This window comes from Schistocerca piceifrons, chromosome X (genome assembly GCF_021461385.2).
Source record: "Schistocerca piceifrons isolate TAMUIC-IGC-003096 chromosome X, iqSchPice1.1, whole genome shotgun sequence".
Taxonomy (NCBI): Eukaryota; Metazoa; Arthropoda; class Insecta; order Orthoptera; family Acrididae; genus Schistocerca; species Schistocerca piceifrons.
In genome coordinates, this window is record NC_060149.1 from 361,556,134 (window position 1) to 361,571,649 (window position 15,516).

A 15,516-nucleotide genomic window follows, 5' to 3' on the forward strand; every position below is an offset into this window, starting at 1 on the left:
TAGGTTAGTTAGGTTTAAGTAGTTCTAAGTTCTAGGGGACTGATGACCTCAGAAGTTGAGTCCCATAGTGCCCAGAGCCATTTGAACCATTTGATGGGGCTCTCATCACTGCAGATGCATCTACCATGAGTATCCAAGCTGTATGTGAGGGATTTTCTGGTGTGGGAAGGGTGGCAGCTGTCAAAGTGGAGGTACTGTTGGTAGGTTTGAACTGGACTGAGGTGTGGATGGAGCCACCTGAGAGGAGCAGATTGACATATAGGAAGGTGGCACGATGGGTGGAGCAGGACCAGGTGAAGTGGATGGGAGAGAAGCTGTCAAGGTTGTGGAAGAAAGAGGGTGAGGTACACGAATTTGTTTGCATACCTTCCCTTCAAAGGTGAAGTAGTTATGTGTTAGGATGCAGTTGTTTAGATGTGCAAGGTATGAAGTCATGGTTTTGCAATATGCAGGGCGTTGGGAGACAACAAGGTCCTTGGGTGTATTGGTGCGTAGCGAGGTTACATCAACAGTGGCGAGTAGGCATCCAGGGGGTAACGGTGCGGGGATGGTGGAGAGCCAGTGCAGGAAGTGGCTGATATCTTTAATGTGGTATGCTAGGTTTTGGACAGTCGGTTAGAGATGTTGATCAACAAAGGCTGAGATTCTTTCAGCAGGGCACTGTGACCAGCCACAACTGGGTGCCCAGGATTGGTAGGTTTGTGGATTTTTGGGAGCATATAGAAGGCAGGTGTGTGGGCCTTTGCAGAGGTGCATATGGAGATGGGTTCAAGTGAGAGGATTTCAGCAGGGACTGGAGGTTATGGACTTCTGGGATTGGGCCACCCTTGCAGAGCTTTTAGGTGGTGGTGTTGGATAACTGGGGGAGGCCCTTTGCCATGTAGCTACTCCAGTTCATCACAACAATAGTGGAACCTTTGTCTGCCAGGAGGATGATAAGGTCAGGATCAATATTTAGGTTCTGTAGGGCAGTACTTTCTTCTGTTGAAAGGCTGTTGTCCTTATGGAGGGAACTGGGGAAGGACGGTGAGGCAATGTTGGTAGTCGGGAATTCCTAGAAGGTGACCAGCGGTTGGTTAGGAGAGAATGTGCAAGGGTCATGGTTGGATGGTGGTATGAATTGAGAGGGGAAGAGTTTAATGTTGGATTGGATTGGCTTTGGTTGGAGGAGTTGGTGGCAAAGAAATGTTTGCACTGTAGGGAACAGGAGAAGGAGACTAGGTGTTTCACAGGTCCAACATGGTAAAACCTGGGAGTAGGGCTGAATGTGAGGCCTTTGGGCAGGATTGAAACTTCTGAGGGCCTAATGCTTTTGGTGGAGAGGTTAACAACTGTTTTCTGAGATTGTTTTGGCCCTGGATTTCATGGAGTGTTGGTAGGGGTTTCTGGAGGATGTGATAGGTTGAAAAGGTCACTGTGGGTAGGACGAGGGTTGGATAATGGTAGCCCAAGGGACCTTCTCTCCCATCCACTTCACCAGTTCCTCCTCCACCCATTATGCTACCTTCCTAGCCTTCAATCTCCTCCTCTGAGATGGCTCCAGCCACACTTTGGTTCACATCAGACCCGCCAATCACCAACAGTACTTCCATTTTGACAGCTGCCACTCCTTCCACACCAAAAAATCCCTCCCATGCAGTTTGACTACCCATGATAGATGCATCTATAGTGATGAGAACTCCATTGCCCAGTACGCTGAAGGCCTCACAATGGCCTTAACGAAGAGGCAGTACTCTGCAGACCTAATTCATAAACATATATCCTGTGTCATACCCTCACACACACCTGATCCTCACATCCATCCCAAGAACCAACCACAGAGAAGTGTCCCCTTGTCACCCAATAGCACCCCAGAGTGGAACAACTGAACCACATCATTCGCCAAGCATTTATTATCTATCATCATGCCCTGAAATGAGGAACATACTACCCAAGACACTTCCTACAACCCCCCCCCCCCCCCAAAGTGGTGTTGCTGCCCACCCAACCTCCCCCATAATCTTGTCCATCCCCCCAACCCTTACCACATGGACCATACCCCCGTGGAAGACCCAGATGCAAGACCTGCCCAATCCACCCACCCAGCACCACCTACTCCAGTCCTGTCACAGGATTACCCTACCTCATCAAAGAGTGGGCTACCTGTGAAAGCAGCCATGTTATATACTAGCTCTGCTGTAACCACTGCACAGCATTTTACATTGGTATGACAACCCACCAGCTGTCAACTAGAATAAATGGCCACCACCAGACGGTTGCCAAAAACTGGGTAGACCACCCAGTGACATAACATGCAGCAGAGCACAACATGTGAGATTTTGATGGCTGCTTCACAACAAATGCCATCTTGATCTGAAATGTTAAACATTTACATATCCAAGCACAGTACACTTTATGCCATTGGCATTTGTTGCTCACATCCTTCATGATATTGCAGTCCTAGTGGCCAACAATGTATGACTGATCTTGTAAACATGCATCACTAGTTTAGCATTGAATCACTGAAAACCATGGTTCATCTAAGTACAGGAGAGTATTTATAACTTATAAAGACAGCACATACTTATTATACACAATGAGATGTGGAACTAGATACCTAAATAGAAGACAGAAAGGAGTGTATATTTTCATTACTATTTCAAAGATTAGTTTTTGCTTTGAAGCACACTTATTATTTGCTAGTTAACAGAAGAATATGAATTGCTAAGCAAAATTAAATTTACAATACTGTGAAGAATAAAGTCTGTATCATACGTTTTACTATCTCAACATCTTCAAGGAGGAGTCTCATCGCTATTCTGTGTTTGTTTCCTTCCAACTGCTGGATCAGGTTTGCTGGGAGGATGCTGAAACAGAACAGTATTCCAAAATTTAGTATTTTAATTTAAGATATGTTGCTAAAATTGCTTCAGACTGATAAAATGCATCAATTCATCATATAGTTTAGGTGGAATAACTTGGACAGTGTTGACACCAAAATAAAAAAGTACAAGTTTGAATTATCATTACTAAGACATAATTCATTGCCTGCAACTAGAAAAGTAGTAAAAATGAAAAGGTATAGAAAAGTGTCACACACAACTTTAACAGTTTAGTTGTGCTTCTGACAAGCTTAGCAGTCATGCATCATTTTCCTACACCTTTAATTTTACTTTTAATACCAAGCGAGGTGGTGCAGTGGTTAGCATACTGGACTCACTTTCGGGAGTGCAATGCTCTGCCACTGTGACAATGTCAGTGTATGTTCCATCATTCAATTGTGTTAAAATAAAATTGAAAAAATTAAAACTAAAAAACTAATATATGTATTGTATTATATGTTTCCTTAATTCACTTCCAACGAAACACACTTTTTGTCTGCATTTTTTAAAATATCCTTATGGTGTACTTAGAAGTTTTTGCATGTGAATAAAATGTCCAGTTCATTGTTGTTAATGAGCTAGAGTTACTTCACATACATATTTTAATTTTTTATTTGCTAGTCACTTCTGGAAGGGGTTTATGGAGAAGAGAGAGGAAACTATAGCCACATCTGTGAGTGTTATGTACAGTTTAGTTGTGTAAATGATGCAACTACCAATTTGCTCACATAATGTTGCCAACAAAGAAATAGGAGCAGTGTTTTATGACTCATGTACTTTACCCACAGAACACTAGACTGACATATAGAGCACTTACACTGAGGTGACAAAAGTCATGGGATAGCAATATGTGCACATACAGTTGGGGGTAGTATCACATACACAAGGTATAAAAGGGCACAGTGCATTGGCAGAGCTGTAATTTGTACTTGGGTGATTTGTATAAAGGTTTCTGACATGATTATGGTTGTACAGGAGGAATTAACAGACTTTGAATGTGGAATGGTAATTGGAACTAGATACATGGGACATTCCATTTTGGAAATCATTGTGGAATTCAGTATTCTGAGATCCATAGTGTCAAGTGCATGCCAAGAATATCAAATTTCAGGCATTACTTCTCATCATGCAGTGGCTTAGGGCCTTCACTTAATGACACAGAGCAGTGGCTGTTGCATAGAGTTGTCACAGCTAGCAAACAAGCAACACTCTGGAAATAACTGCCAAAATCAGAGTGGGATATATAATATGAAGGTATTCATTAGAACAGAGTGGAGAAATTTGATGTTAGTGGGCTATGGTAGATGACTACTGATGTGAGTATCTTTACCAACACCTGCAGTGCCTCTCCTGGGCTCATTACCATATCAGTTGGACCCTAGATGACTGTTAAACTGTGGTCTGGCCAAATGAGTCCTGATTTCAGTTGGTAAGAGCTGATAGTAGGGATTAAGTGTGACACAGGCCCCATGAAACCATGGACACAGGTCATGAACAAGGCAATGTGCAAGTTGGTGGTGGCTCCGTATGGGTGTGAGTGGTGTTTACAATAAATAAGCTGCATCCTCTGGTCAAACTGTACTGAACAGTTACTGGAAGTGGTTATGTTCAGCTACTAGGAGACCATTTTCAGCCATTCATGGACATCATATTTCTGACCAACAATGGAATTTTTATGAATGGCAGTGTGTCATGTCACCAGGCCACAATTGTTTATAATTGGTCTGAAGAACATTCTGTAGAATTGAAGCGAATGATTTGGCCACCCATATTGCCTGACATGAATACCATAAAACATTTTATGGTCCATAATTTAGAAATTTGTACATATACAAAATCCTGCACAGGCAACACTTTTGGATTATAGATGGCTATAGAGGCAGTACGGCTCAGTATTTCTGCGGGGGACTCCCAACAACTTCTTGTTAATTTCTTTAAAGTCAGTACTGCCATTAGACTGTTTTTTTTTATTTGCAGTGTTACATTTACACAATCACGATTTTGGCTTTAAGTTGCCATTATCAAGTGTTTTAATGTTATACAGTGCCTAAGATGGCATACTGTCATATTTAAAATATACTATTAGACATATTGTCTAAGGGTCACTATTTCTGGTTAAAGCCATGCCATCTTAGGCACTGTATAACATTAAAACACTTGATAGTGGCAACTTAAAGCCAAGATCATGATCGTGTGAATGTAACACTGCAAATAAAAAATCAGTCTAATGGCGGTACTGACTTTTTAAAGAAATATATTATGACTGTGGCCCCACATTATGAAAAAATTATTAAACTTCTAGTTAAGTTGCTGCACAATACCGGGCAAAATTAGGTCTGACATTATATTAGGAGGTATCCCATGTATTTTGTCATCTCCATGTATATTCCATATAAATGCTGCTGAAACTGCTTTAGTAACTGACAGATGTTTATAGCAATATACATTTCTACAGTTCTGACACAACTGAAAGGTTATCATGTTAAAGGGGCTAAATAACAAAACTTACTTTCTAGGTTATTCAGAATAAACTTTGTTCAAATAACATAAATGTATGTATACACTACCCCACATTATCACTTGCTCATTGACTTTAAGAAAGCAAGTTATCACTTGGCATGACCCAAAAATAACAAACATTTGCTTTCCTAAATAAATCTGCACTGCATTGCTAAACAGGCTAAGTCCACCAAACAATTTTTTTAGTACTTCTATCTCCAGTAATCAATTTATAGTTCAGTCTTGGCACCATTCACTGTAAGATTGTTTGTGCACCTCAGGGAGGTATTCCTTCATACTTTTGATGTCTCTTTTCTTCTCTGAAAACCATCCTTTTGTACCAGTGACCTCACTGAATGTGATCATTTTGAAAAGTTCATCTTGTCACCCTTTTTCCAACAATCTAATCATTTCCCTACCTCTATCTCAGCAAGTGTCTTTTCTATTTGAATTACCTCAGGCACGGTAATTGTAATCCATGAGTCAGAATTTACATTTACCTTAGTTGTGTTAATGATTGTATAGCTTCTTGTGAAATCAAATCAAATCACATTAAATTTTATTATCACATAAAGCATCTCATACAATCAAAGATTGTGACATAGGTGACTTGTTAATTCTAACATTACATACAGACTAATAAAATTAAAATAAGGTTATAACACATTTCTTGTTACTTCTTCAGATACATATTATTTTACATGGTTATCATAAAAAATATCTATGCTTATAATACTGTACATTTGCTATTACTTCTTTATACAGAAACTGTTATAAATTGTTTTCAGTCAAGAAATCTTCTACACTGGTAATAGCATTTAGTTTTCAGTTTTTTTTTTTTTTTTTAGATTTTGATTACAATTCCCCTTTCAGATTTTATTTGTAAATTTCATGGCCATGTAATGTGGAGTTTCTTCAATAGTTTTAGTCTATGGGTACGTAAAATGTTACTTAATCTGTGTGTAGTCTCATACTGTTGCAATAAGTAGGTGCCCTAAAAAAGTTGTGGGTTTCTTTGTGAAAATGGACAATAGATCCATGATGGTCTGCTGAAAATTAATGCCTCAAGATTTTTTATGTGAAAAATCTTAAAGCTTTTTAAATAAAACAAATTTCATTAATGGTCTACATCCTTTTCCATCATGGGTGCTTATTAATTCCTCAACATAGTGACCCTGATGGTAAATACATTTCTCCCAATGAGAGACTAGTTTGTTGGTACCTTCATTGTAGAACGTCTGACTTTGTTGATGATGCCACACCCTCATCTCTGCTTGCACTGCTTAATCACAATCCAAATGAAGTCCTTGACAGTGCTATTTAGTTTTGGAAACAGACAAAAATCAGATGGGGCCAAATGATTGATGACAGTAAACCCAAGGTGTTGCAGCACTCGTGTGTGGTCTTGCATTGTCATCCTGAAGGAGAAGGTGCTCCATATGTATATGAACTCTTCAGATTCATGTTTTCAGTCATTTTTGGGTCAGTTTCTTATGTGCTGTCATAGTTACATTACTTACTGCCATAATATACACTACAATTTGGAGTCTCTAGTGACAGAGGGTTGTAATTTTCATCAGCAAAATGAGAATATTTACTGAGTAATATACATGTCATATACAGGGTATTTATAAATGAATATTGGTGTTTTAACACTTTATAACCTCTGTGGACAGAGATGAACCAACCTCCACAATTATTCTTCATTTTTATTTTTGGCTGGTCTCAGATGAGATGGAATCTCTCATTCTCTTTTTCTGTTTCTCCATGTAGGGAGGTATGTCTAATGGATGTGTGAAATGGTCATTTTTGTATATGGATATGCATTTACATAAAGAAGACATTGAAGAATGGTTTACATAAGGTTAACTTGTCAGATTATGAGTATTAAATTATCTGGTGGTAAGCATGATAGAAAATGATGGTGTTCCACATGAGTCATGCCATATATTAGAACCTTTATGTATGTGGAATAGCCCATGGTATACATCAATTGAGAGAAGTAACTGTTAAAAACTACTTTGTGTATATTTTATTAGCAGTTAACTACAGTTAACATATGTATTTTTGCTTATAATGGCAACAAACAAACTTCATGTAAATCATAATGAGTATGATATTTGAAGTTGTTGCTTTTCAATCATACTGAGTAGTTGCTGTTTATCTACTATTAATTGCTTAATATTTACTTTAGACCATAGGTAATTGTGAGTAAATCACAGTTAGCTACATGCTGTGTAAATAAATCCCTGTTTACTATGAGCATTGTTGCACAGCATGCTGGCAGTGTGAATTTTAATTCTCAGATCTTGATAGTCAGAAGAATGGCTAGTAATAAATGTTTTTAGTTTGTTTAAAATTAACAGATCTAAATATCATACTCACACTGAAGGCTTCCTGATAGCACCACTGCGGCGCTTAACTGTGGTAATAATGAGTAAATCATTAAAAAGGAACAATCCACGCTCTGGATTGCCAGAGCCAGCTGCATCTCCAGTAACGGATACCAAATCAAAACGCAGAAACACTCTATCTGGAGTGAATATATTGGAGCAGCCTTCAATAACATTTTCCAGTTCCCTAAGCATTGCTTGCTGTTGTTCTGCTTCCATACTTTCTCGTTCAGTACAGTTGATTTTCACAGCCAAGACATGTACCTCACGTTGTGCTGACAGAAGTAAGTTGTAGTCTGGATGGCTCTGTTCTGTGTTCTTGATAAGTGTCTGTAAAATACATCCAAATTATTTTTAGATGTTATCATATGTTTTTATGACTATGTTCACAAAGTAACATATAATAAAGAAATTTAATAATTTAAATTTCTTTACATAGAATAAAAATGAAGTATGAAGAAACAAAATCCTTGCATGGACTAAATTTTTAATTTAAAAACAACTGTTTGCAGTTTGTGTTTTCTGTAAGTAAATGAAAGCAGTATGAGTCTTATGCTGCAGTGTTATTAAGACTATTTGTGTTTCAGTGGACCAAGAGCAGATTAATGGAAATGGTGCAAGTGGATCACTTAAACAAAGAAGAAAGGATTCCAATTACTGAATTGTTTATTGCATATCATGATGCATTTCACATGCCCGGGGATAGACTGACGTACACAGAGATGGTGAGACATGAAATTAAACCAAAAGTGTAAGGCAAAGTAATAAATATCTGAAAATATCAACTACCAGAGGTGCAAAAGGAAGCCCTCCAAAACAAGATAGATGCAATATTAATAAATGATTTCATTACACTGAGTACAAGTGGGTAGAATTTCCCATTATTGATGGTTCCAAAAAAGACAGATGCTTCAGGGAAACAACAATGGAGAATAGTTGTGGACTACTGGAGGGTGAATGACATTTGTATTAACACTGTATTCTGCTATCCTGTATCAATGACATTTTATATTGCTTAGGAAAAGATAAGCACTTCAACACTTAGGACGATGCCAAGGGTTACCACCAGATGGAGATGATGGGGAGAAAACAGCCTTCTATACTCCAGAAGGGCATTAGAATACAAATGGTTACTGATGGGAATAACAGATGGTAGAGCCACTTTTCAGAGACTGATGAACACAGTATTAACCAGACTTCAGGCACACAAGATGTGATTTAGATAATGTGTTCACATACAGAGCTACATTAGAAGAGCATAATGCCAAACTAGAACAAGCATTTGAGAGGTTCCAATCACACAATTTAAAATTGCAGGTTGACAAGTGTGAGTTCCTGCAGAAAGAGAGAATTTACATAGGCCACATAATTGTGACAGAAGGATTAAAACCCAAACCACAGAAGAAGAGCATGATGAAAGAGTATCCAAGAACTAGCACCACAAAGCACTTAAAGAGCTTTCTGCTGAAGAAAGAAGCAAACTATGAGTGGTTGACACCATGGGAAGCTGTTTTCCAGAAATGAAAAGAGAAAATAGCTAGCTCCCATCTTACAGTATCTTGATTTTACAAAACAATTCATAATTACAATGGATGCTAGCAAGCAGTCAATCAGTACCATGTTGAGGCAAGGAGAATTAGGACAGAATTTGTCAGTAGCCTTTGCATTCAGAATGCTGAACCCTACTGAGAAAGGATATGCTACGATAAAGCGAGAGCTCTTAGCTAGAGTGTGGGTAGCGAAGCACTATTGACCTTATGTGTACAGAAGAAGATTCGAGCTACATCTGCACCTACATTTACATGGATACTCTGCGAAACACATTTAAGTGCCTGGCAGAGGGATCACTGAACCACGTTCACAATAATTCTCTATTATTCCAACCTCGTACAGTGCATGGAAAAAACAAACATCTATATCTTTTTGTGTGAGCTCTGATTTCCCTTATTTTACTATGATGATCATTTCTCTCTATGTAGGATGGCATCAACAAAATATTTTCCCATGATGTCCACCCCAAATCCTGTATCATTTCAGTGCACTCTCTCCACTATTTTGTGATAATACAAAATGTGGGGCCCTCCTTTGGACTTTCTCAATGTACTCTATCAGTCCTGTCTCGTAAGGATACTTCACCATGCAGCAATATTCCAAAACAGGACAGACAGATAGTGCAGGCAGTGTCTTTAGTAGATCTGTTACATTTTCTAAGTGTCATGCCAATAAAACACAGTCTTTGGTTAGCCTTCACCACAACATTTTCTATATGTTTCCACCAATTTAAGTTGTTCATAATTGTAATTCCTAGGTATTTAGTTGAATTTGTGGCCTTTAGATTCGACTGATTTATTGTGTAATTGAAGTTTAACAGACTCCTCTTAGCACTCATGCTGGCCGGTGTGGCCGAGTGGTTCTAGGGACTTCAGTCTGGAACCACACGACCACTGCGGTCGCAGTTTCGAATCTTGCCTCGGGCATGGATGTGTGTGACGTCCTTAGGTTAGTTAGGTTTAAGTAGTTCTAAGTTATAGGGAACTGATGACCTCAGACGTTAAGTCCCTTAGTGCTCAGAACCATTTAGCACTCATGTGGATGACCTCATACTTTTTGTTATTTAGGTATCAGTTGCCATATTTGCATCATACAGAAATCTTTTCTAAATAGTTTTGCAATTTGTTTTGATCTTCTGATGACATGACTAATTGATAAACAACAGCATCATCTGCAAATAATTTAAGACAGTTGTTGAGATCATCTCCAAATCATTTATAGACACTGAAGAGCCAAAGAAACTGGTACACCTGCCTAATATCGTGTAGGGCCCCTGCGAGCATGCAGAAGTGCCACAACATCACATGGCATAGACTCGACTAATGTCTGAAGTAGTGCTGGAGGGAACTGACACCATAAATCCTGCAGGGCTGTCCATAAATCTGTAAGAGTACGAGTGGGTGGAGATCTCTTCTGAACAGCGTGTTGCAAGGATACCCAGATATGCTCAATAATGTTCATGTCTGGGGAGTTTGGTGGCCAGCAGAAGTGTTTAAACTCAGAAGAGTTTTCTTGGTGCCACTCAATAACAATTCTGGTTGTTTGGGGTGTCACATTGTCCTGACGGAGTTGCCCAAGTCTGTCAGAATGCACAATGGACATGAATCGTTGTAGATAATCAGACAGGTTACTTACATACGTGTCACCTGTCTGAATCATATCTAAACATATCAGGGGTCTCATATCACTTCAACAGCACATGCCCCACACCATTACAGATCCTCCACCATCTTGAACAGTCTCCATCAGCTTCAACAGTCCCCTGCTGACATGCAGGGTCCATGGATTCATGAAGTTGTCTCCATACGCTTACAAGTCCATCTGCTTGATACAATTTGAAATGATACTTGTCCAACCAGACAACACAACATGTTTCCAGTCTACAACACTCTAATGTCAGTATTGATGGGCCCAGGTGAGGCATGAAGCTTTGTGTCATGCAGTTATCAAGGGTACACAAGTGGGCCTTCAGCTGCGAAGGCCATACCGATGATGTTTCATTGAATGGTTTGCATTCTGACACTTGTTGATGGCCCAGCATTGAAATCTGCAGCAATTTGTTGAAGGGTTGCTCCTGACATGTTGAATAATTCTCTTTAGTTGTCATTGGTCCCATTCTTGCTGGATCTTCTTCAGGCTGCAGCGATGTCGGAGAATTAATGTTTTACCAGAGACCTGATATTCACAGTATACTCATGAAACAGTTGTACAGGAAAATCCCCACTTCATCACTACCTCAGAGATGCTGTGTCCCATTGCTCATGTGCTGCCTGTAACAGCACATTCAAACTCACTTAAATGTTGAAACTTCCTGGCAGATTAAAACTGTGTGCCAGACTGAGACTTGAACTTGGTCCGGCACACAGTTTTAATCTGCCAGGAAGTTTCATATCAGCGCACACTCCGCTGCAGAGTGAAAATCTCATTCTGGAAGCACTTAAATGTTGATAACCTGCCATTCTAGCAGCAGTCACTGATCTAACAACTGCACCAGACACTTGTTGTCTTGTATAGGCATTGCCAACTGCAGTCTCATTTTATGCATGTTTACATATCTCTGTATTTGAATATGCATGCCATATTTGAATATGCATGCAGTATTTGAATATGCATGCCTATACCAGTTTCTTTGGCACTTCAGTGTAGATACAGAACAGCAAAGGGCCTATAATATTACTTACATTGGGGAATGCCAGAAATCACTTCTGTTTTACTCAATTACTTTCCCTCAATTACAATGAACTGTGACCTCTCTGATAGGAAATCATGAATCCAGCCATATAACTAAGATGATATTCCATAAGCACGCAATTTCACCACATGCTGCTTGTATGGTACAGTGTCAAAAGCCTTCTGGAAATCCAGAAACACGAAATCAATTTGAAACTCCTTGTCAATAGTACACAACACTTCATGTAAGTAAAGAGCTAGTTGTATTTCACATTAATGATGTTTTCTAAATCTGTGTTGACTGTGTGTTAATAGACCATTTTCATTGAGGTAACACATAATTTTCAAATACAATATACGTTCCAAAGTCCTACAGCATATTGATGTTAATGATATGCGCCTATAATTTAGTGGATTACTACCTTTCTCGAATTTTGGTGTGACCTGTGTGGATCTTTTATCGAGTGAACGTTTGTATATTTGTTAAGTACAGAGCTATTGTGTCAGCATACTTTGAAAGGAACCTAACTGGGATACAGTCTGGACCAGAAGACTTGGTTTTTTTAAGTGATTTAAGTTGCTTCACTGCTCCAAGGATGTCTTTTTCTATGTTACTCATGTCTGCAGCTGTTCTTGCTTTGATTTGTGGAATATTTGCTTTGTATTCTTTGATGAAGGAATGTATTGATCATAAATCCTTGAAATGGTTGGTACATATAAGTGATCCATCATCAAGTTTAATTAAATTCATGGTTAAAATGGCAGAATATGACTGACATAATATCCAAAAAGGGATTGCAAAACATGGATACAGATGGGTTGTCATGGATACCAGAAAATCCAGCTGCAATCATTAGGAATGTGAAAGAGATCAACAAGGAAGGACAAGACAATCAACAACCAATGATTAGTGAAGCAGAAAAGGAAGCTATTCTGAAACAGTTTCATGATTCACTGATAGTGGACACCAAGCGATCAGTCGCACATAAGACCATATTGAAAGGTATAGATCACGGAGAGATGTGAAGAAAGTCATAGAAGAGTAAATTTGAAGTTTTCAGAGTTGTCAGAAGAAAATACTATGCAGAATAATGTGAAAAAAGCCCTTAATATTGACCAAAATACCTAACCAGGCATTCACTCATAGTGACATTTATGTAGTTGGACTGCTTCAGTTAACAAAAAAAGGTTACAGATACATCCTAAGATTTCAAAATGCCCTCATGAAGTTTGTTGCAGTAGAGCCTATGGCACAACTGGGTGCTGACGCAACAGTGTAAATCTTAGTAAAGAGATTAATTTGCATTTGCAGATACCAGCAGTATTATTGAATAACGAAGGAAGAAATTTCCCAAGTGACATTTTAAATATGGTTTATCATGTACTGAAGATCAAGAGGATTCAGTCTTGTGCATACCACCTTAAAATATATGGGGCACTCAGGATGCATCAAACACTAACAGACTATCTATGCCATTATGTGGGAATGAAGCAGGAAAACTGGAATGAACGGATAAATTTTTCCACTTTTCTATGTAACACCACACCACACTCATCAGCTGGGGTCACTCCATTTGAGATTTTTTTTGGGAGTATATGCAACATACTCATGATCCTACAGTGAAATCTAGGCAAAGTAAAATACAACTATGATGATTATGTAATGGGGCATTATTACACGACAAAAGTGTGAGAAAAAGCCATCAAGGAATTTGACAAGCCCATGGAGAGGGTCTTTTCATGTCTTAAGGACTCATGGACTAAATGTAATACTTCAACTAATGAATAAGAAGTTTACAATAGTACACATGAAGAAATTAAAGCAGTTCATTTCACTTTATACATGTGAGGTTGTGATAAAGTTGAGTTGGCATGTTCTAAAATATAAAGAAGCAAGACTAAGCTAAACTCTATCTTAAAACTGATTAAGTGGGGATTTACATGCATGAGCTCAAGTATGTGGAGGTGAGGGAGACATTGTGACAAGTCATTGGAGGCAGGCCCAACCCTGTTTTGCTTCTATTAGCCTAACAATGGCAGCAGTAGCAAGCAGGAAGAAATGAAGAAGTAAGATATCAGTGATAAATGTAAAAGTTCAAAGCTCAGACATCTAGAGATTAAAGAAGAGGAATAGGACAATGTATTACTTAGAAAATAAGCTATGATTACATAAAAGATTAGCAGAGACTGAGAGATGCAACAGAAAATCCTGCATTTCCATTTATGTGTTAGTGACCACTACCACCCTTGTAAACATAGGAGTAATGCTTAGGCCACAGCACCCAGTGTAGAAAGTGGAAAGAAGGGAAGTGTTATGACTGTGTGTGTGTGTGTGTGTGTGTGTGTGTGTGTGTGTGTGTGTGTGTGTGTGTGTATGCATGTGACTTATGATCCGGCTCACGGAAAAATCTCACGAGAAGTGCATCCCTTAAATGAAATGATTCCTAGCCTTATTGCTTTGTCACCAGGTACACACGATCACAGATGAAGAATGGAGAAAATGTGATTACTTATTGTGCATATTTGTAATCCAAGGATGTATTAATTGTTTCAATTAAATAATCTATGTATGTATATTTATATGTAAAACAAAAAGAGAAACCTTCATATTTACATATACAGGGTGAGTCACCTAACATTACCACTCGATATATTTCATAAACCACATCAAATACTGACGAACCAATTCCACAGACCAAACGTGAGGAGAAGGGCTAGTGTAATTAGTTAATACAAACCATAAAAAAATTCACGGAAGTATGTTTTTTAACACAAACCTACGTTTTTTTAAATGGAACCCTGTTATTTTTGTTTAGTGCATCTGAACATATAAACAAATATGTAATCAGTGCCATTTGTTGCATTGTAAAATGTTAATTACATCCGGAGATATTGTAACCTAAAGTTGACACTTGAGTACCACTCGTGTGTATCGGATAGCACCGAATTACATAGGGATTCAAAGGGAATGGTGATGGACCTTAGGTACAGAAGAGACTGGAACAGCACATTACGTCCACATGCTAACACCTTTTTATTGGTCTTTTTCACTGACGCACATGTACATTACCATGAGGGGTGAGGTACACGTACACACATGGTTTCCGTTTTTAATTACGGAGTGGAATAGAGTGTGTCCCGACATGTCAGGCCAATAGATGTTCAATGTGGTGGCCTTCATTTGCTGCACACAATTGCAATCTATGGCATAATGAATGTCATACATGCCGCAGTACATCTGGTGTAATGTCAGTGCAGGGTGCCACAATACATTGTTTCATATCCTCTGGGGTTGTAGGTACATCACGGTACACATTCTCCTTTAACGTACCCCACAGAAAGAAGTCCAGAGGTGTAAGATCAGGAGAGCGGGCTGGCCAATTTATGCATCCTCCACGTCCTATGAAACGCCCGTCGAACATCCTGTCAAGGGTCAGCCTAGTGTTAATTGCGGAATGTGCAGGTGCACCATCATGCTGATACCACATATGTCGACGCGTTTCCAGTGGGACATTTTCGAGCAACATTGGCAGATCATTCTG

The 15,516-nt window shown here is 38.9% G+C and overlaps 1 protein-coding gene across 1 annotated transcript in view; it reads right to left on the reverse strand.

Annotated features, from left to right (window-relative positions):
* Nucleotides 1-15,516, reverse strand: part of LOC124722941 (rho guanine nucleotide exchange factor 17) — a 649,460-nt gene that overhangs the window by 208,915 nt on the left and 425,029 nt on the right. Inside the window, exons 7-8 of the mRNA XM_047248104.1 lie at nucleotides 7,746-8,083; nucleotides 2,755-2,846 (exon numbers count right to left, since the gene is read on the reverse strand). Of these exons, the coding sequence (XP_047104060.1) occupies nucleotides 2,755-2,846; nucleotides 7,746-8,083 (430 nt within the window). The remainder of the gene's footprint in view (nucleotides 1-2,754; nucleotides 2,847-7,745; nucleotides 8,084-15,516) is intronic.